Below are 21,981 nucleotides of genomic sequence, written 5' to 3'. Positions count from 1 at the left end.
AAGGTTGTTGGCATTATATGCAGGAACAGTTTTATTTTCGTGTTAAGTGAAAGAGTGACCCGCGTATGTCAGTTATTTTATTCCCTAACAGTTTAAGTTTTTAGTAAAATATACAACGTCAACGCAAGAGAATAATCTGTCTCGATTTTGTGCCGAATTCACTAAAATTCACTAAAATATAAAGAAAAAAACGAATAAAGTTATAACTGCATTATCAATTGGGACCTTCAGAAGATGACATATCCCCAGTTCCTCAAGTTTTAAATATTAGCCTAATCGCCAACTAAGTATCGAACAAAAAGGGGATGGACTAATTTTCAAATTGAAGGAATTCAAATTTTAGTAATTTTTAGATATTGGAGTAAGCATATGCTGAGAGAGTGGAGTGACCATATGCTGAGGGACTGGCTTATACACATATGCTGTGGTATGTCGCATTGGTGTTAGAATAGTTTATTTGACATTTGAAAAATGTAATAAGTGTCAAAAGTGTTAAAAGTGTAATGTCAAAAGTGTTAGACATGTAGAAAACTCCAGGCTACTCATTCGGTGATAGATGAATGTATATGAAAACACAAATGACACAACCCGTACCAAAAATCTGGATTTTCCTCGAAACACATTTTCAAGCTGACGGAAGTGCAGGCGGGCAGACAGACAGACGAGACGTCGACTATATTCCCATCCTTTATGTAAGGGGTATATGAAAAGTAACAATAATGTTCTACTACAATTGTACTATAGGTCATATATTGAATAAATTCTCTGCTTCTTTGTAACATTTTATGTCTCAAAATTATAACTATCATGGCACCAGTTTTTAAGCGTTTGTCGAAACCGGTGGCCAGTATAAAGAAACGAAAAATAATTTTATATCTTTTTTAATGATTTTACAATGAAACTCACAGGAAGGTGACATAAAACAGATTTATTCAAAATTCAAAATTTGGTGATATAAATATAACTAAACATCCATGATTTATTGCCAAAAGTACATGAAGTAGGTGTACAGACGAATAATTGACGAGTGAAATCGGCGTAGTCGTAAGTATCATCACTGAGTTTTAGTGGCATCAGTTTTCTTTTGTGTGGAGAAAGGCCGACGACAAACAGGGCGTAGATCTGACAGGATTTAATTCATCCTAAATTGTCCAATGTATATATTTCCTTTCTAAAACGATTAATACCCTGGACACATTTCCTACCATAGCTTTAGGTGGGAACGACACGAGGAAAAAATCTAGACATTGAATCAAGTCGCACTGTTATAAGTGTTGAAAAAACGTCGATATCACCATTACCCGGCATTGCCTCGTTGCATACTGTCTCAAGGAATTCATCCTTCCTTGATTATTATGCATTGAAAACAAGGCGCAATGATCATTGAGGATCTATGTCCAACTCTCGCTCAGGAGAGTCAAGTCGATATTTTGTGGATTCCATGCTCACGAGCACGAGAGCTACCTTAGTGCTATGGAAGATGAAACTAGCGAGGTAACTTCCGAGTGCGTGCGTGTGTTTTTTGTTGTTCTTTTTTGTTGTTGTTTTTTGTGTGTGTGCGTGTGTGTGTGTGTGTGCGCGCGCGTGCGTATGTGGGTGGATATACAGGAATGGGGACGTTTGTACCGAAATGAATGCATTTTTTCCCTAAAAGCCAACCTGCTAATTGTTTTCCGTAGAGGTGTGCTTGATACCTCTACAATCATTTTATACCCGGCTACAATGTTGGTATACGGTAATTATCATGGTCTTATTATTTTTGGTGTATCATAGTGTATATTGTAGTGGTTAATTATTGTTCGTCTAATTAACGTTCCATTTATTATATCTCGCGTCTCACAATAGACGGCACTTAACATACAGGCATTAGCTATCGTGAGTGACTGAGTCTGGTTTGACGCTACTTTGAGCAGTGTTTTAGCTATACCACAGTGCGTCATCTTAATGTGGGAGGAAAGTAAAACAGATCTTAACAGGGAAGTGTACACGCAAAAATCACTTTCTTTCTAATTTCGAACTAAACGCAATTTTAGAATTAGTAAGGATTAGTGTTTGAAAATATACACTAATTTTTCTCACAGTGAAAGTGGGAAGCTCACAATAAGTGTGAAAATGTTATGTTGTTATGAGACCTTCGTTTTACCAGCTAAACAGGCCTGAGTTATCCCCCTTAGATTATGACGTAATTGGTACCGACTTAACTCGGTCCCTGTCTTGTCACAACGCAAAAGATATTAAGTACCAGTTTGTTGTGAGACAACATGGAATCTGATAACATTGCCTGATGCGAAGACGTTCCCTTGACCCATGAAGAAATCGCAAAACCATACGCTTATGAACCAACACGAGCAAGTTTCGCAATATGGATACGATGAAAATCAAGTGGAAACAAGAGAAGACCCACATCACCTGATGTGTCACCCGATCCCGAATCGACATGTACACAGTTACCAACGTGGTAAGAATAACACTTTTAATACCTAAATTACCTATATGCTTATTACATTTTCAGAAGCGGAAACGTAATATTCTAAGAGATATTTGTCACGCCTGGTGACCAGCATGTTTCGTCAGCTGGGCTATTCATCCTGTCCCACCATGTTACGACCCTATCGCCGGTATCGGCATTGTCGTCATTCTAAGTTGCCTATTTAAGGTACACCTATTCCCACCACCTATAGGGGCGGTCGGGTAGCCTAGTGGTTAAAGCGTTCGCTCGTCACGCCGAAGACCCTGGTTCGATTCCCGACATAGGTACAATGTGTGAAGCCCATTTATGGTTTCTGGCAATTCGAAGAGATACGACTGTGTCACACGTGCCCTTCACAAACATAGTTCTGCAAAGATGCTATGTTGTTCATGTGTAAGATTGATTTGGTTGGGACATACTATTTGAATAGTTCGATATATGACATAAATATATATATATATATATATATATATATATATATCATTGTAGATTACCAAGTTTGTTGTTATTATCGACGCATGTAGCAATTTATTAGTGTTCATGTAACGCACTACTTATTATCTATGGTTCTGTCCTATTACACTCACATACGTGTTGTGGTCCACGAGTATTTCGCTGACTCAGTGTGAGAATTATGATCACCTGCGAAACCCTCTTGAAATAGACCGCCTCCGTGGTCTAGTGGCAGAGCGTCCGCCCGGAGAGCGGAAGGTCCGGGGTTCGATCCCCGGCCGCGTCATACCAAAAGACGTTAAAAGATGGTTCTTGTTGTTACCCTGTCTGGCGCTCGGCAAAAAGGGGCTAAAACAAGGACTGGTCGGCTCGGAGTCAGTATGCTGTGTCTGAGTGGGGTATTCCTGTTAAACTGCGGCATGATATCTCAGTGAGCTAGCACTATAAATCGGCATTAGTCCGGACTAGTAACAAGCAGCCTCACACATACATACACATGCATGCACGTCGCTATATAAGTGCAATAATCTTGGACGCGACGTTAAACCCCATTTCACCTCACCTCTTGAAATATGTTTGTGGTATTACGCTGTCGGATTGTACGTGGCATCGTGTGCAGAAGTTACAAATATACTGATTACACATGCATGAGGTGTAATTTAAATTTGTGACATAAACTTTTTCCCATGACAACGAATACAAATCAATACATACAGTGGGCGTACAACCATCCGGTGTTCAGTATCGAAGGAAAATACTCATTAATTAAAGATGTGTGCGAGTCAACCATGCGATATATTTTGCTTTAAAACGTTTCCCCTGTATATGTTAACAGACTGAGGGGTAAAGGAAGGAATACCGAGTAATCGAAATCTGAGTGAGTGATTGAGTGAGTGAGTATGGTTTAACGCCGCTTTTAACAGTATTCTAGTTATATCACTGGGTGTCAGCTTAATGTGGGGGGAAAGCCCGAAGTGATGCAGGTTTCAGACGTTTACCATTTCGGTGAAACCAACGAGCATGGGTATGGTGCTGACAAATCTAGAAATATATTCGGGGCGAACCGGGATTCGAACCAACAATGACAGGTTTCTGGCGTGCCCAAGAGATGCAACTCTGCACAGCGAATCGCGGCGCCTGAGACGACTAGGACACCTGTGTCCCCAATGGAAAACTGAAAGAACTGTAGTTACATTTAATTGTGTTATCTATTTAACCACCAATCATTCCGGCAAGAATTTGATTGATATTTCTTTATTCATTTCGCACTGTAGGGCATCGGCCCATTGTACATTTAGATAGTCAAGTCCACAATGGACATTAACTAGCTTCTGATATTCATGGCAAGAATTTGTAAAAAGCAAACTGTTGCTGGGTACTTTTATGTAAGAATAGATTGGTTCTATGACGACTGGGGTAAGAAATGACCCCTACCATGTTCGAAATGAAAATTTGTGCCATAAAAGTAAATTCCTTGATTTTTAAAGAGATAACCCATACGATGTTGGATATTGTGCGAAATCTTATGTTTTAATTTTTAAATTTTCTAAACAAAATTTCATATTAAAAATATAACCTTGGATAGGGTGTTGAGTAAGTTTCTTCTTTGAAAGTAGTATCGCTGACATAAGATAATTTCAAATGAAAATCAAACATGTTGATACAATCATCTGAGTCGTTTCTTTTGCCTGAGGCTCTCAGCCTTTATAAATAACATGGAAGTTATACCATATGTTCTTGTCTGTAGACGTTATTGTTATTGACATTTTAAACATGAACAAACAAGCAAGCAGAAGGAAAGATCACTAATCGTAGGCAGTTTTAGATATGCTTGTACATGACATATACTCTTACAATCAATAGATGCATTACCTTGTATATTTCACGGCTTTAAACACATTGAAACTGCATGCATTATTAATGGACAAATTCGACGTGTAAATATGTTCTAATGAACCACTTAAATTTCCCATTTTCGGGTCGTTGCCATGGGCACATATAAACATATTGATACGAAAGGTGTACATGCATGGCCTAAGCAATAGACATACATTGAAGAGAGCCTCAAAGCACTATGCCACGTCTAATTGTGAACTGGATTCGTAGAACACTATTTCTATATACAATTGTTGACTTTGTTGGTGCCATCGAGAAGACCTGTTCCCCTATTATTCAACTACCTGTACAAGAGAATTCAAGATTAACAGGAGCTGTGATTGACACTGTTATATCTTCAGGTGTTGTTACTTGCGCCAAAGAATGCCTGTCAAGACATGCGTGCAAGTCCTACAACTTTCATCTTGATGACGGGACATGCGAGCTCAATAGTGAGGATATCGCAAGTATTGATGGAGCAGTGTCAGCTACAGGGGTGAAACGCTTTGTGTTCTCTGTGTCACAAAATTGGCCGCAGGTGAGTTTACCTAAATTGTTAAAATTTATTCAAATATTTATTTCATCACAGTTATTTATACATACATATATAGGTCAGGCAGATCACACAGTAACCGGACTTAATAATGGTATTTATGATTTTTTTGTGTTTATAGAAACCTATACGCTGAATGAAAAATAGTAATGTTGACAAATACAGAGAAATGGTAGAAGAACAATCATATCTTGATGTTAATCTATTAATGTTTCGAAAGATGTCATCATAACAAGATTCTTGTATTTTGCTTTTAACATTGATTCGTTCTTTTAGACACTGGTTTGCCTGACCCAGGCTCGATTATTTACATGACATGATATGGCTGGAATATGCTGATTGTGGCGTAAAGCAACATTTACTCCATTGTCGATCTTTAAAATTATGTTTACAGTTCATAGAATCAGTTACAAATGTCATAGTGTATATACTATATTTTCATTATATATTGACAATTGATTCTGATAAAACTCAATCTCCCACCAGAGAATACTTGGTGCATGTAAAGACCACAACTGTCCTTTAAACACACGGTGTGTGGAAGTAAGGAGCAATACCTCGCTGTGTGTTATAACATGTAAGTATGTTGTACTAAAATACTGAACCGTAAAAGAAACGTCACTATGGATAGATATATGAGAAACCTTATTCGTCCAAACACTGTCAACATACTTTGAGACATATTAAAAAGATGAAACTTGGCAAAACTGATCATTAAGGTTGAAATTAAAGTGTCAAATATTCTTAAAGTGAAACACAACACTAGTCTCTGTAAAATGGCATCACAAGTTAGTATCTCGTGTGTCCGCCATGTGCATTGATGACTGCCTCGCAACGTCGATACATGGAATGGATGAGGCGGTTGATGAAGGCCATAGGCACTTGAGCCAACACTCCGAGGAACGCCTGACGCAGTTCAGCTGCAGTTGTCGGCCTTTGTCGGACGTCATTCAGCCGTCTTTCCATCTCGTCCCACAGGTTCTCAGTCAGATTTGAATCGGGGCTGAAGGCAGGCCACTGCATGGTTCTGATGCCATTCTGCTGGAGGAAGTCTCTTGTTGCTCTCGCAATGTAGGCACGGGCGTTATAATCCTGAAACTCGTGGTTGCGGCGACGTGCCAAATGAGGTATGGCGTGTGGTCTCAAGACTTGATCAATGTACCGAGCTGCTGTGACACCATTGCCTCTCCCTGGACCGATGTTCTGGAAGACCACAGGGCCGACCATCTGTGCAAGACCAATTCCACCCCACACCATGATGCTGGGACCACCACTCTCTAAACAACACAAGCATTCGAATAACGTTCCCCGCGGTGTCGCCAGACTCTCCCTCTGCCATCTGCTTTTGAGACAGTCCCGGCGATCACGTGGTGTCAGAATGGGTCCTCCGTGTGGCCTGTGACAGTGGAGGTGTCTGCTCGCCAATCCTAGACGCACGGTGTCCGCACAAATGTGTCGCTGGTGTGTCCCCATGGTCTGCCGAGCGGTTTCCGCAGCAGTAACAAAGCCATCTTGAAGATGCTGTCGCACAATCTGACGATCCCGACGTCGGGTGGTGACCCTTGGTCTTCCACTACGTGGTCGGTCATCTGTAGTGCTGGCGGTCTGGTACCGTTGCTGGAGCCTGTATATGGTCCTCATGTGGACTTGAAATGCATTTGCTCTTTGCCGGGCGGTTTGTCCATCTTGCAATCGTCCAAGGGCTTGGAGTCGCTGATTTCTTGTCAATCTTGGCATGTTGTAGCAATTCAATAACGAATGAATGTTATCCGATCTGGGTGGATTTTTATAGGGCAAGAAATGGGGGAACGCGTGTGCATTTCAATTTGCACGGAACTCACGTGCATCTGGTTACCATGGCTGTTGTCGTGATGCGTTTTGGCGATCGGTTTTATTGTCATCTGCTTTCATCAAATTTCATTTTTGCGGACAAGGAAATGTTAAATTTTAGAAACTTTGATCAAGATTACCCAGATATCTAAATGACAATTGTTCATGCAATGTTACTTGGGGTGACGTTTTTTTGCGGTTCAGTATATATTGATTGCATCCCTGGCATAATGAAGGCACGTCTGAACCGACGCTATTCGTTGTGCAGAGTTGCGCTCCTTGAGCACGCCAGAAACCTATGAATAGAATCCCGGTGCGCCCCTGTTATGTTTTTTTTATAGTTTTTTTCAGTGCCAAATGCTCTTGGTTTATCCGATGTAGTAAACGTCTGAGACCTGCATTACTTTGGGCCTTCCCTTCCACAATAATCTGACATGTCGTGATAGCACTGGAATACTGTTCGAAACGGCATTAAAGCCAACTCATTCACTAACTCCTGTCCTGAAGTTGTGGTTGTGTGGATGCTTGAAATTAGAATCCATTTTTATTGTTAAAATAGTTGGCCATAATTGAAAACATCACGTCCTGCGTCACCGTGGGATTACAGTTTTGCCTAAAGTTTGGGACACAAAGGTAAACTTCAAAGCCTAAATAAATATATTTTTTCAGATCTTCTTGTTGTAGTAACACAAATACTTCGTCTATGTCTTTAACAAAATTACCAGCACCTCCCCTACTCCCCATTTTTTAACTCTTTCCGAAATAATGTATTGCTTTAATTGTCAGTAATAACGTTCACCGGTCTATTTTACAATGAACAAAATTTACATGCAAATAGCATGAATTCATGAATTATCAACCTACTGCATATTTATAGTGACAAAATACTTGTACACATTCCTGACGTCAAATGGGATATCACTTTGAAGACATGATACAGAACGAATGTCAATCATTCGAAAGATCCTATCGATTCTTTTAATTATTTGGTAGAGAATATTAAACAGTTCTAAACCATAGCTTTCGTTTTACTGTTAACAAAATCGAAACTGTCACACCGGTGCAATTCAGGACGAATCGCTATGTTTAACGTAAACTAAGCTTTGTCAGTAGCATCGCCCTTCACCTAGAGCTGAAACACCTTGTCACCTAGTATATACTGTATATATTCAAGAAATCGCTTTGTACTTCCTGTCTTAACTGAACAGTACATACTCGCAATACCACAGCTACATTGGGTAAATTGAGGTTCATAGAAAACACCAAAGAATGTAGTTGCTCGAATATATAATATCGACATGAATGGAAAGTTGAAGTCACTCCTCTTGTCAATCAAGATCGTTTGATCGTTTTTATCGCCCTGAATCTTTATGAATACATCCACATAAAACAGATCAGCCGGATTCATTGGTCTTTTTCATTTGTAGCTTATTATTCTATGACCACTAATTAACGATATCAGATCAGCAATATACCTGGCGCTACTTCTTGGCTAAATTCCCTTGTTTTGATTTTACCAACCTGAGAAGAAATTCTGATGTGTTTGCATAAAGAATATATCAGCAAGGAAACGAGCACAATGTGTTTGCATAAAGAATATAGCAGTAAGGAGACGTGCACACTGTGTGGTCATTAGAAAGCCTAGTTCTTGCCTAAATGTCCAAATTCCTAAATTCACTTTGATATTATTTATGATTCATTTCACATATTGTTTTCTCGGTATACTTCAGATGACATTTACCTTCATTTTTGAGAACTTGCCCTAAACGTCTGAAAATAGAGATGTATCTATGTGTATGGTCACTGGGTTTTGGAGACATATGCCCCACCTTTTTAGAACCCACATAGTATTTAGGGACCGACCATGTGATATTCAAGGTGTTTGTTATTGAAAACTACGATCCTGAATTCCTTTTATAGACAAACACTTTGCATCATTGTAATTTGTCAAAGGTCTGAAGCAAAATATGTTTTTCAAGACGACAATTTTATTTGTTTTCTATAAAATTGATAAAATGGTCGATCCCTAACTCCACTTGTCTCATTGCTTTCTGTGAATGTAATGAAAGATCTTTCGTGATTGTATCATTAATTAAATGGTTAAGCTTTGAGGCAGGAACTCGGCGGTACACTTGCCGTACCCAGCAATAACTTTCTCTTTGAAAGGAATTTTGGAGCTTTGGATTCCAGTACAAAAGAAAAATGGATATGTCTTCAAGTTTGAGAGTCAAGTCAAAGGTTCATAGTATTGATGCGTGGTTGTGGCAGATTTCTTCCTCAGTTAACATAGTGTCCTTATATTGACATTATTCGATATGTCCTTTATACAAAGTTCTGTCTCTTATACTAATGAATGTTAAATGCGTGTCACGTAAGTCGATTGAACGTACATTGTATCAGATACGGCATAACCAGAAAAGCAAAATTCGATCATGTGGCAAGTCAATAATAGGCGGCGAACTGTGAAACCAAAATCGACCCAACACGAAACATGAAACCCATATGTTTCTTGTTAATTATCATTAATGTTTAACATATGTCGAAAGAAAATATTCCTGTGTTTTCGCTTCGTTGTGCTGTAATACTGACACTGTCAACAAGTTCATTTGTATCAAACGCCAAGCCAAGCGAAACCATGCCTCGTTAAAACCAATTAGTTTCGAATCTTGAGACAGCTTTCTTGTGATGCCAGGAGATGCAGTCATGTGTGTAGATTGGAAGAACAATAAGGGCTCGTCTCAACATTTTATTGCACAAAACTACACATGTTATAATGCATGTTATACAAATTATATTAAGAATTCATACATTGCACAGCAAATAATCTGATGTGTCTACATGTCATTATCATTTATTAATACACTACACAGCACATAATCAAATTACCAATTAAGGTCCAACAAGATGTGAAACAGAATCTGCATATTGTACAGGTGTCTTTACATGGGCCAGAAGCTGGTCCTTTTCGCGTTGGAGAAGGTGTTCTAAATCTCTATACTTCTGTCGGGGAGGCTGACGGCCACCTGACAACAGCTGACTGATGGTTATCTCGGTATGATTCTGCTCTTTCTGGAGGATGCTGATGAACTTGAACAGATTCGGATGTGGATGACAAGTCTTGTTCATTTTGGCATGCCAACCCTCTACATTTGTTGTGGTTCTGGCCCCATCGTTGCTGAAATGGTTCCACATTGTTCTATCAGGTTTTTCTACCCACTGTACTGTCAAATAGTCCGCAAGCTGAAGTAGTGAAGGGTCGGCGGCTGGGTTTGCAAGGTCGGTGTCTTCAATGCCATGCCAACAGACATTATCCATGTCACCAATCCTCACCAACGGCAAGGCACAAGCACGTCTGACAAACAGTTTCACGACTGGGTCAGTATTGAATCTTGTCTGTAGTCCAATCTGACCATTTCGCCATATGGCCTGTCTGTAGTGAAACATGCAACCACGTAGTCGGCACTGAAACACTTCTGCGGCAGCTTCTTGGTGATGTAGGTTGGTCTCAGGTGAAGATTCAACTCGGCTGTCTTGCACTTGATGATGTTGACTCGGTACTTATGACCCCCATATACAAGCTCATGAGTTAACCGTGGTCACTGTTTGGGACCTATATATAGCGGTTGATTGTCTGAGTGAGATCAGTCCACCTGCCACCTTTGGACATGCTCCCTTTCCTTGTGAAAACACCACCACTGTTAATCCCCACCAGCCTGGTGGCAAAGTGAGGATAATCCCTTGTACGTTCTTAACTGTGTTTATATAAATGTCAACACTGTAATAGATTTTTCTGGGCCGCGTCTCAATCCAACCCCCTAATTCAAAGCCTAATAAACAAAAATATAAGCCCAAAAAACCAAGCCCTAGCTCGAAAACACCCTCTACTTACTCCAATATCCCAAAGAATAACCAATTACTTAAATGGACACCAAATAAACAATCTTCAACAAAACTGTAAAAAATCAAATATCTTCACCCCAAAACTTAAAACACCCAAAATAGACATAACACTAGCTAGCACAATAAATAAACAAACCGACCAAAACATAGCCAAAACCACCACACTAGCATACATACATGAAAATTGGCCAAATTGGTGTCACATTTACACAGACGGATCCTCAGATCCGATCTCCAAACACACAGGTCTCGGAGTCCACATCACACAACCAACTAAAGCCACACAATCCTACCGACTCCCAAACAATCAATCAATATTCACGGCCGAACTAATGGGCATGGCCTCAGCCCTTCATAATCAACAATCTAAAAAACAACAAAAAATCCTAATACTTACCGACTCGCTCAGTGGACTACAAGCCCTCCAAAATAAAAACACCAAAAACCGCCCTGAACTAATAAATCAGATACTAAAAAGCTATACATAATCAAACTAACAAACTTCCATACTCAGGTCCCTTAGTTCGTCCCCCAAACCCTCTTGGCATTTTTTCAAAATTTCAAAATTTTCAAAATTCCATATAAGCAACCACTAAAACATCCCTACTGGATTGCCAAACAACTTTTTCCCCTTTTCGGAAACACATTAAATGGCTTGGCCGGGCCCGTGTGCGAAATACGCTGCAGTCGGAAAGCGCACGTAAAATCTCCAATATAAGTAAGTAAGTAAGATTTTACTGTTAGAAGTATGACATGAGACACTACTAAAGCACACACCATTGTAAATGTGTTAGAGGTACAACGCTATGGTGAGTGAATATTGAATAACAGCTGGCATAACTAAAAGGTTGGTTTGACCTGAATATCCGAAAGGCGCCGTGCCTTATTTGTTATGGGTTTAAGAAAATGACATTGGGATATCGGCCATGGGGATGAATAATCATGGGAAAGATGTAACCAAACTTTTGAAAGAAACTTTATCTTTTATGTGTATAAAGATATGCGAACATACGAAATATATAAAGAATCATTTAAATATTTTTTAAACATCCCTTACAGTTAATTATTACAATCATAACAGGGGGCCACGCCATGTCCTAGACTCGGCTAGCCTGCCCCAGAGCGCTTGAGTTCATCGCCTGCAAGGGTATAACTCAAGCTTTATCCGACCTATTTCCCCATATAGCATATCGCTATGCGGGAAACGTTGACTCAGTTTCATTTAGCGAGATATTAGCACTTTTGGAGAGTGTGAATAATTGAAGTGTCACGCAATAGGAGTAAACATATTGCCATTTGAGAGATAACTCTCATTGAGAAGTAGGGTTCCTGGTTAAAAATAACAAACGCACTCACAACGTTGTTGGTTTCAATTTTGACAATATCTGCTCGTATCCATGTGCAGGTCTACTTCGTTATAAAATAATATTACAACATTGTACTATTACTTTGAAAAGATTAATTTGAAAAGTATTAATTACTTTATGAGTAAATACCACCATGATTGTGTCAACCTAATACCCCATGTTCCTTGAACAAAAATACAAACATTTCAGGATGTCATAATTGTGAGTACAAATTATGAGTTTTGTTTTCTATTTTCTATTTTTATATAACTTAAATCTTTAAACTGAAATGTGCCATATTCTCATTCCTGGTATCACATGCAAATTTTAAAATTTGTTTTAATTTCTGTGTTACACATGTGCGCAGAGGTACTTGCATCAATAGGTAGGTATGCTACAAAACATCTTTGCGCCGTGTCGATCCTCTGGATCAAAGTTCTCTTGTATATGTTGTTGTAGAAGTATAATATTGCTGTTATGACGTACATTAACATATATCTCAATGTGTCTACTTTGCAGACTGCACAGCTCCTCCTGCGGTTAAACATGCCACAGCGTCGTCCCCGGTCAGTCAGGTAACTCCAGTAAATCAGTCATTGCAGCTCGAGTGCACTGCAGGATACGTACCGTGTGGAAACGCCGTCACATGTAAACCGGATGGAACATGGACCGTTATGACTTGCAAGCGTAAGTTGAAACAACGGGGTCAGACCTGCATATATTAGTATGATAAGGAAATGTTGTTTAGAACGTAGCGTGTGAGTGAGTGAATGTAGCTTTACGCCAGTCAGCAATATACTAGCTACATCACGGGGTTTCTTGAAGAATCGGGACTAAGAAGCTGGGGACCGGTGAGATTCAAGGAAACATGGCACAGCTAAAAAGGGGGTGGGGGTCGCCATTTACCATATAAAAGGGGAGGAGTGGCCTTGAACATGTGACACAATTCTATTGTGATTAGAACAGTATTTAGTGAGTGCTACTTTAGTATAGAGATGGTGTGTGTGTGTGTGTGTGTGTGTGTGTGTGTGTGTGTGTGTGTGGAATGTTACTTGTATGGGGGCCTTGCGGAAGGGACGTGATAAAAAATGGGGGCCAATATCTTTCTACTTCTCCCCCACCTTGGTTGCAAGACATTTTACCTCCGCTTCCGTAACTATTGAAGAAATAACAGTTGATGCATGTCATCGTATCCAAATTGCGTGGATCGATGCTCATGATGTCAATCACTGGATTGTCTGTTCAAGACTCGATTATTTACAGACCGTCGTCATATAGCTGGAATATTGCTGAGTGCGGCGTAAAACGACAAACCCAGCAAACAATAAATGGATGTCACATATGTAAGGAAGAGATGCGGAAAAATACGCTATGCAGAAGGCTGCATGAAAATAAATGTTTCCCGGGCACTTTGTTTTATTTAAAATTAAAAACACGAGTGAAAAGGAAGGAAAACTATATTTTGTTTTTCCTCACCAAGCATACTAACAAACAGAGCGGAGCACACATTGAACTCGTCTCTTTAATACAATGAAAGTTGTCAAGCATTGAGAACAGCGTTTGCTTCACATCACGCGGCCAATTTAAAAAAAAGAAGTTGTTATTGGCGATACAGAACGACTGGCATGCGGAATTCAATCCCTCAGATGCCACAGAAACAAATATGTCCATTCTTTGCAACCCTCACTTTGAAACGGATGTCATAGGTTTGAATTCTACAGGGGAATTCTCTGTGCTGTGAAGCCTGTGATCTGTCATGATATCTAAAAGTGTATGGTTTCCGTATTGGCATTTGAGTTTGGTTACTCATGCACAAATCAATACCAAAATGAATTTTAGTGATCTATGGCAAAGTACAAAGGTCTAGTGAAGTAATGATGTTGTTATTAAATTATTTTACTGAACAATTTTTCATTCCCAATTAAAATTTACATTCTTAGATAGGAAACGTACTGTTCGACATCTTTACATAATTTTATAATTAAAAGTAGAACCAGTGCAGCGCGACCGCAATTCTCGCACGACTTTCACTTTGAAGAACTTATGAAAATGTTTACAGCAAAATAACCCCGCATCTAGGGGTTAGTGGTGCACCGATGCCCGGGAAACAATTTCTTTTTAGCCTTATCTAGTTGCATCTATCCCTTTCCTCTTTTCTTATTATTTACGAAATTTCATTTGCAGGTCTGTCAAACTGTGGAGATGTGCTTCAGTTTAGTCCCACGTACACTGATGGAGAATACTGGCTGTATCCACAACCACTGAATGGTGAACGTGTAAAGGTGTACTGTCATGGCATGAATAATACACCCTCAGAGTACATCTCTCTGACCACACCTTACTTCATGGATGCTCCTAGGATATCGAATTTCAATTGTTCAGGAAACGACACACCTGCTGAAAAGGACTGGCTTGGACATCATATTTATTCAAAGTTTGGCTTGGATGTCCAGGTGAGGTTGACTGCAATCAGACGTGACTGGCCGATGCAAGTCCCTATTTTGACTTGTACTATATGGCCCCGTGTTTGTTCATGTGAACACTTGACCTGCCATTACGTGTGTTTGTGACGGGTGTCACCTGTGGGGCAGCATACACTCACCTATCGCGATCACCTGGTCACATCACTATTTGATAGTAATCCATAAATACATTGTTATCCTATTCGACATCGAAGAATGAACTAATTTAGCAGAGATGTCTGACGGATATGGAAAGGATTTTGTCGCTTTTATTTCATACACGTAACTACTGAGTGAGTATGGTTTTACACCGCTTTTAGCAATATTCAAGCAATATTCAAGCAATATCACGGCGGGGGACACCAAACATGGGCTTCACACATTGTACCCATGTCGGGAATCGAACCCCAGTCTTCAGCGTGACGAGCGAACGCTTTGACCAAAAGGCTACCTGACCGCCCCTACACACGTGACTAATGTAGTAAAACTTTTACATGAGAAAGTTTAACGCATCCCGGCTAGAATTATCACTTTCAGTTTGAGCAAACGCCAGTGCCTAATGAAGTTCCCTTGCTGTTTTATTGAGAAAGCTTAATGCGAACATGCGTTTCCAGTCAAATGAATGAGTGAGTGAGTTCAAATGTAACGTCACAATCCTATCCTGGTTGCTGTTTCAAATGTCTTTTGCCGTAAAACTTTAAATCCTAAAATAACACGACCCTTACTGATAAAATTAGCTATATTTTAAACCAGAACGCCCTTTGCCCCGATATTAACATAATAACAAGTGTAATTATTACTATGAGTGTCAGTTTGGTCGCAATGATATCAAGTTAACATGTGAACTATAATTTGAAGGCATATTCCGTAAAGACAGACCTGTGCCAGTGAACATGCCAAACAATTTCTCGTTACAATCATATTGTTCTCCAACAATACATGTATGTAATTATAATTAAGAATAATTATAATTATTAATATATCTTAATTAACATTAATGACTATTATATTGATCATAATTATTACATGTATGTAATACCAAATCACGAGGTTACATTACTTAAAGAGGCACATCTACTTGCGTAAAAACCGAACTACATATTTGAAACTTGACCAGTGTTTCAGCGTCCTACGGTGATGGTATACACGTTATCATTTTATAAACATTTTATCAAGCTTGTCAAGCATAATATGTTCGATCTAATTAGTCATATCCTATCACCTAGCACATTTCAACTTTATAAATTTTCTACAGGATTCTTAAAGTGTCACACGTGATTTATTAATCACCATTTTTGTGTCCTTCATTTTGGTAATTTAAAGGGTTCACAGTCTGCAGGGCCACCTATATGATGGCATGTACTACGCTTCATTGTCCTGCTCTTATTGCTCACATGTTAGCCCTCGTAAAGGTTCGGGTTAGAAATGGCAGCCAACAGCAATGCTTGTCGTAAGGGGCGACAGACGGGATCGCGTAGTCAGTTTCGCCGACTCGTATCCCAATTGCGTATATCGATGGCCATGATGTCAATCACTGGATCGTCTGGTCCAAACAAGATTATTTATAGACCGCCGTCATGTAGCTAGGATACTGCTGTGTAGGGCGTTTAACAACAAACACAAGCTTAAGGTGTAGTCGGGACATGGGAGATGGTGGGTGAGAAATATTAGATAATACCTGAGATATAGTATGCCTATGAACACAAGCTGCATGTAAGAGGCGACTAACGGGATCGGGAGGTCAGGCTCGCAGACTTGGTTTATGCATGTCATCGATCCCAATTGCTGTGATCGATACGCATGATGTCAGTCACTGGATTGTCTGATCCAGACTCGATTATTTACAGAAAGCTGGAATATTGCTGAGTGCGGCGTTACACAACAAACGATAGGTCGTGCTGGCCTGAGAGTGACCGGATTTCCTTTAATTCTAGTGTAGTGGATACAGCATTTACGCGGAAAGCGGAAGGTCGGCGGTATGATCCCCTGGTCGCGTCATACAAAAACACGTACAAATATAAAGATGGTACGCTTTCTTACCCTGACTGGCACTCGGAATTTAGTTGAAGAAAAGTACTGGTTGGATCTGAGTCAGTACAATGTGTCTGACTAGTATGTCCATGTTAAAGTATGACACGGTATATCAGTGGGCTAAAACGGGTCAAAGTCTGTATTTGTACGAGCAGCTGCACACACAGGACATTGTGCATGCACGTATTCATATAAATGAAATTATCTTAAACGCGACGTTAAACCCAAATTTACCTAACCTCATCATACATATGGTAACACATCGCATCTGTCTCAGTGCAGGTACTATATGTTTTTAAAGCATTTGTATAATAAATATGTTTTCAGACCATGGAAATCAGACAATCGGATGACGATTTCTACAGCAAGGAGGGGAACAAATCTGCAAGAGTGGGTGAAGTCCGAGACTGCTACTCTCGTAATTGTGGCCCAGTAGGCCGTGCGGTGATAGATCTGAGAGGGACCGGATTTTCTCTTGATACTGGCGTAAGTTTTCTTCAAATCAGTTAGAATTACTGCCGCTAGTTCTGTGTCAATCCGTTCTGAAACAGTGAACTGCGAAACCATTTTCACTGGAAACTAGAATGGTCGCAGTAGATCATAACTAAACACAGCATCAGGTTCTAGTTTCGGCTCTGTGTTTTTGGCAAAGTTGGTTGTAACATACGTTATATCTTAGTATTATGACCGAATGTAGCTTGCCCATTGCCTCCGTAGGGATGCCAGATAAGAATAATTCCCCAGCAACTTAAGTATTATTATCGCAAGAGGCGACATAATTGGTGGTCAGGATCGGTGTCATCGTAGCCCGTTGAAATGAAAGTAGTTCATGATATCAATCACTGGTTTGTCTGGTAACGATTCGGTTATTTAGGGCTCGCTCATATAGCTATAGCCGTGTGTGGTGCTAGTCAATAAGAAAACTAACAAACTTGTCTATTAATTAATGAAAATGTTTCAGGTAACATGGAAGATGCTTGGTAAATGGGGTCCGAACGTGACGCGATCATCAAATGGCCAATTGATCGAAATTAGGTGTGGAGGATATTGCGGTGTGTGTAAAGTCAACGGTTCTCTGTCCCTCTCATTTGCTGAATCTGATGGTAAGTATATTCATTAAGGTAACAGTAAGTGTGATCATATACATAATGAATTTGGAATCCGACACTGTTGGTTGCATATAATTATGTCGGATTAACGAGTATGTCGGATAAACGAAATTAGGTATTATCAACGTTCGTGATCGAAAATTGGACAACTACACGATAGATAACGATTCAAACATGTTGTAATAAAAAAAGGAAAAAAGGAAATATTCATATATTGTTGTGTTACATTGTTCGCGGAATATGTTTTCTAATTATGCAACCTCTAAAGTTTAACACAAAACACAAAGTTTATCTCTGCAGCCGTTTAAATATGCAGCTACTCGCCGACTCGTCTCGCATCAAAACACGGGGCTATGTACTCGCGGGCAGATGACCATGGAGTACGCTGATCACCGTGTCGGATTAACGAGACTGATTGATGAGTGATTTCAGCAATTCGTTGCAAATTAGGTTTGTCGGAGTCGGAGTGCGAGACTGTCGGATTAACGGGTCTAAACAGCACTGATTTAATCGGTTCCCATCATTTGTGTCGGATAAAGCCGATTGTCGGATTAACGAGTGTCGGATAAACGAGACTTGACTGTTTGTAGATATGAAGGTATATATAGATAGATAAGGTTGGTCTTCTATACATTAATTATTATATACATATTTCATGTATACCACTGGTCAAGACACCAGGACCTCCGGGTAGCTCGATGTCATTATGGGACAAGGAGACATTTACCCTCTTTAAATCCGATGATGGACATGTTTTATTAGGGGATGGGAATATGTAGAGAAGGTTCATTAGTTGTGTACAGAATGCATAACTTTCTTGTTACAATTTGGATTCGCATTTGTGAATTTCGATTACTGTTGAGTAATTTAGGCCTCCAGAAAGCTATACTATATACAATTTCCCTCTCATAAATAAGTCGTCAATAATAAAAGAGACAAAACCCTTTCCATATTCATAAGAAATCCGATTGTACGATTCCGATTATATCATACAGTTATTAATGAATCATGCACAGACCATTCAGATTCATTGATGTTGATGCTACTGCGATTGATGCTGGAGTTGTAACTTTGTTTTCAATATCAGAAACTTGCTTATAAGGAGAGTCTCCTATTGTCGATGACAGATCTGTCTGACGTTGGACTGGTGCTATTTCAATTGTTTTAGCTGTCTTAACTACGGAAGCAATAAGAATCCCTTTTTAGTTTGCAAATGCAACTAATCTTGTTTCCTGACATCGGCGTAGCTGATCATTTGCTCAAATCTGATTCTCTGTACAGTGGATTGACACTTACATTCACTGCAGTCAGTTTTTATGATATATGATCACCTTGAGAGGAAGCGCATTGTGGGATGTTCACAGGCATGGAGGAACAAATAACTTAATTGGTTGGTTGGTTGGTTTGTTGTTTAACGCCGCACTCAGCAATATTCCAGCTATATGACGGCAGTCTGTAAATAATCGAGTCTGAATCAGACAATCCAGTGATTAATATCATGAGCATGGATCCACGCAATTGGGATCGATGACATGCATCAACCAAGTCAGCGAGTCTGACCACCCGATCCTGTTAGTCGCCTCTTACGACAAGCATAGTCACCTTTTACGGCAAGCATGGGTTACTGAAGACCTATTCTACCCCAGATCTTCACGGGTCAAATAATAGCTTGACAAGGACCCGAGGCCAAGTGCCCGTTTCAGAAATCAATAACCCTGCTACTATTTCAGCGTCAGATGAATCAAAGTCAGAATTAGTTTCTGAAAGTTACAAGCCTGTCCCCTGCCCTCCATTTAGCACAAACAGGGGCACCATATGTCAGCTGCATTCCAGCAAACATCATAAGGACACAGTTATGTTATACTCGAACATAGCCAGAGGATCAACCAGACTGTGGCCCATGAGCCAACGCCTTCTGAGTATATTATCTTGGCAAGTTTCTTAAATAACGTTATGAACAGAAGACTATTTGACAATTAGGTTTTTTTTAGTCAAACCATACAGAAAACTTCATACACATGGCTTGACATAATCAGCCAATTGATAGAAACTGGTCCATTGTAGGAAGTGAAGAAGCCCGAAGAGGAGCACAGTTGGTGCCAATGGGCATGCCCCTTCTGCATGACTTAATGTCATAACCCAAGCATTGTCATTTCACATATTGTTTTATAAGTAAACTGCAGATTGCATTTGCTTCCATTTTAACAAATTGATCTAAATCTCTGAATATAGATATGCAACTATATCTATACTCAACAACAAAAGTTCCCGTGACACCAATATTTTAGTGTATTTTTCAAACAAGTAAAGTTTGGTTTTCAATATTGTGGTACATGTTTGGAATCAAGTCACAAAAACGCAACTGCTACAGAAAGATTGGGTATGATACATGTGCGTTAACGGGATTCCATATGCATTGTTTAGCATCGTGCTGACAACGACCACTCAGAAAAAACAAAAAAGTACGCAATTATTCAACATTACGAAATGCCACGTCTGTCCGAAAATGAGCGTCTGCGAGCAATGGGTATGCTTGGAGCGGGCAAATTAAACCATTCGAACACTTACAGGAGTCTTATATCTGTTGCAAACCGAAATTGTTTCAGATTTGGTAAAAAACATAACTTTGCATTAAGTCTTATTCAATGTCCGTGCTCGTGGGTTTCACCGAAGTGGTAAACGTCTAAGACCTGCATCACCTCAGGCTTTCCTCCCACATTAAGCTGACACGCCGTGATATAACTGGAATACTGTTAAAAGCGGCGTTAAACCCAACTCACACACATTATTCAATGTCACAGGAACCTTTGTTGTTCAGTATACATGTATGGTAAACAGATATGTAACAGTATGTATGGTCACCAAGTTTTGTAAAAAAATGCTAGAAATATACCTTCGGTCGCATTTTTTTTTTTTTTTTTATATTTCAGCTCCAGCAGAGAACAGTGCTACGGTCCCTACGTGTGCATGATGAGCAAGTCACCGTCCAATTCTCTTTGTTCATGGTTTGAATTTCCACTATTACCATTAGGGTTGCAAGCCGAGAGGATGGAAGCCCTTTTGTAATCATCGGAATATTTTTATTATCATTATTTACGGATTTAAATAAAAATGGAGCAAAGAGCGTTTGGGTGATCCTGGCACAGTCAGGCTGTTTAGGCCCATCGTCAGGGCCCTTGACCTCTATACTCGCAGCCTCCGACAGCGAAAGGATAGGGTCAGGTTTATTGGCCTGGATAGGTCTGAGGCTGTATACAGGCTTATTCCAAAGAATTTTGTATGACGCCATCTACGTTGTCTATATGAGGCGGTAATAAAAAGATCGAGCCACTTCATACTGTGTGTGTGCCAAAGCTGATCTTGTCCTTTTTGATAAATCCAATACAATAATAATAACATTAGATTTTCTGTCCCTTTTGACACTAATGTGATTGATAAATTCAGGAAAAACATGAAATGTCTCGAAATGCTTGCATCCCAAGACCACATTGTTCTCGGTGTCATAGGTTTGGTACCCCCTAATCTGTAGACGGACGTTGGGAGAGTATCCGGGGTTTACAGCCCTTCTGACAATCTGGGTAATGCTGAAGGATGCAGTGTTGGGGAGTCTTCAAATTCGTCGAACAATTCTGGGTTGGTTCGACTAGGCAGCGCTTCCTGGAAGAAGTCCCATTCGCTGTCTAATAATAATAATAATAATATGTGGTTTTGAGACAGAGGTCCATCCATGGTACGGCCCAGAATATGTAGAGAGCGTCATGGAAAATGATAAATACAAAAGCCTTTGGAATAGGCCCGTATACAGCCTCAGACGTATCCAGGCCAACAAACCTGATCTTGTCCTTTTTGATAAATCCAATGAAATCATTTATATCATTGAACTTTCTGTCCCTTTTGACACTAATGTGATTGACAAGATTCAGGAAAAACATGGAAAATATGTGGACCTCGC

At 39.8% G+C, this 21,981-nt stretch overlaps 1 protein-coding gene across 1 annotated transcript; it reads left to right on the top strand.

Annotated features, from left to right (window-relative positions):
- The first annotated feature begins 4,961 nt into the window (after positions 1-4,961).
- LOC124125804 lies at positions 4,962-21,765 on the top strand. Its single transcript, XM_046489167.2, has 7 exons — positions 4,962-5,336; positions 5,838-5,928; positions 12,947-13,114; positions 14,612-14,880; positions 17,248-17,406; positions 17,882-18,023; positions 20,960-21,765. The coding sequence occupies exons 1-7, from the start codon at positions 4,998-5,000 to the stop codon at positions 20,998-21,000; spliced, it is 1,209 nt and encodes a 402-aa protein (XP_046345123.2). The 5' UTR covers positions 4,962-4,997; the 3' UTR covers positions 21,001-21,765.
- The last annotated feature ends 216 nt before the right edge of the window (positions 21,766-21,981 follow it).

Source organism: Haliotis rufescens, unplaced genomic scaffold (assembly GCF_023055435.1).
Source record: "Haliotis rufescens isolate VD_foot unplaced genomic scaffold, xgHalRufe1.0.p SCAF_6, whole genome shotgun sequence".
Lineage (NCBI taxonomy): Eukaryota > Metazoa > Mollusca > Gastropoda > Lepetellida > Haliotidae > Haliotis > Haliotis rufescens.
Note: the sequence above shows the minus strand (reverse complement) of the source record. Positions and strands in the feature narration are given on the sequence as shown.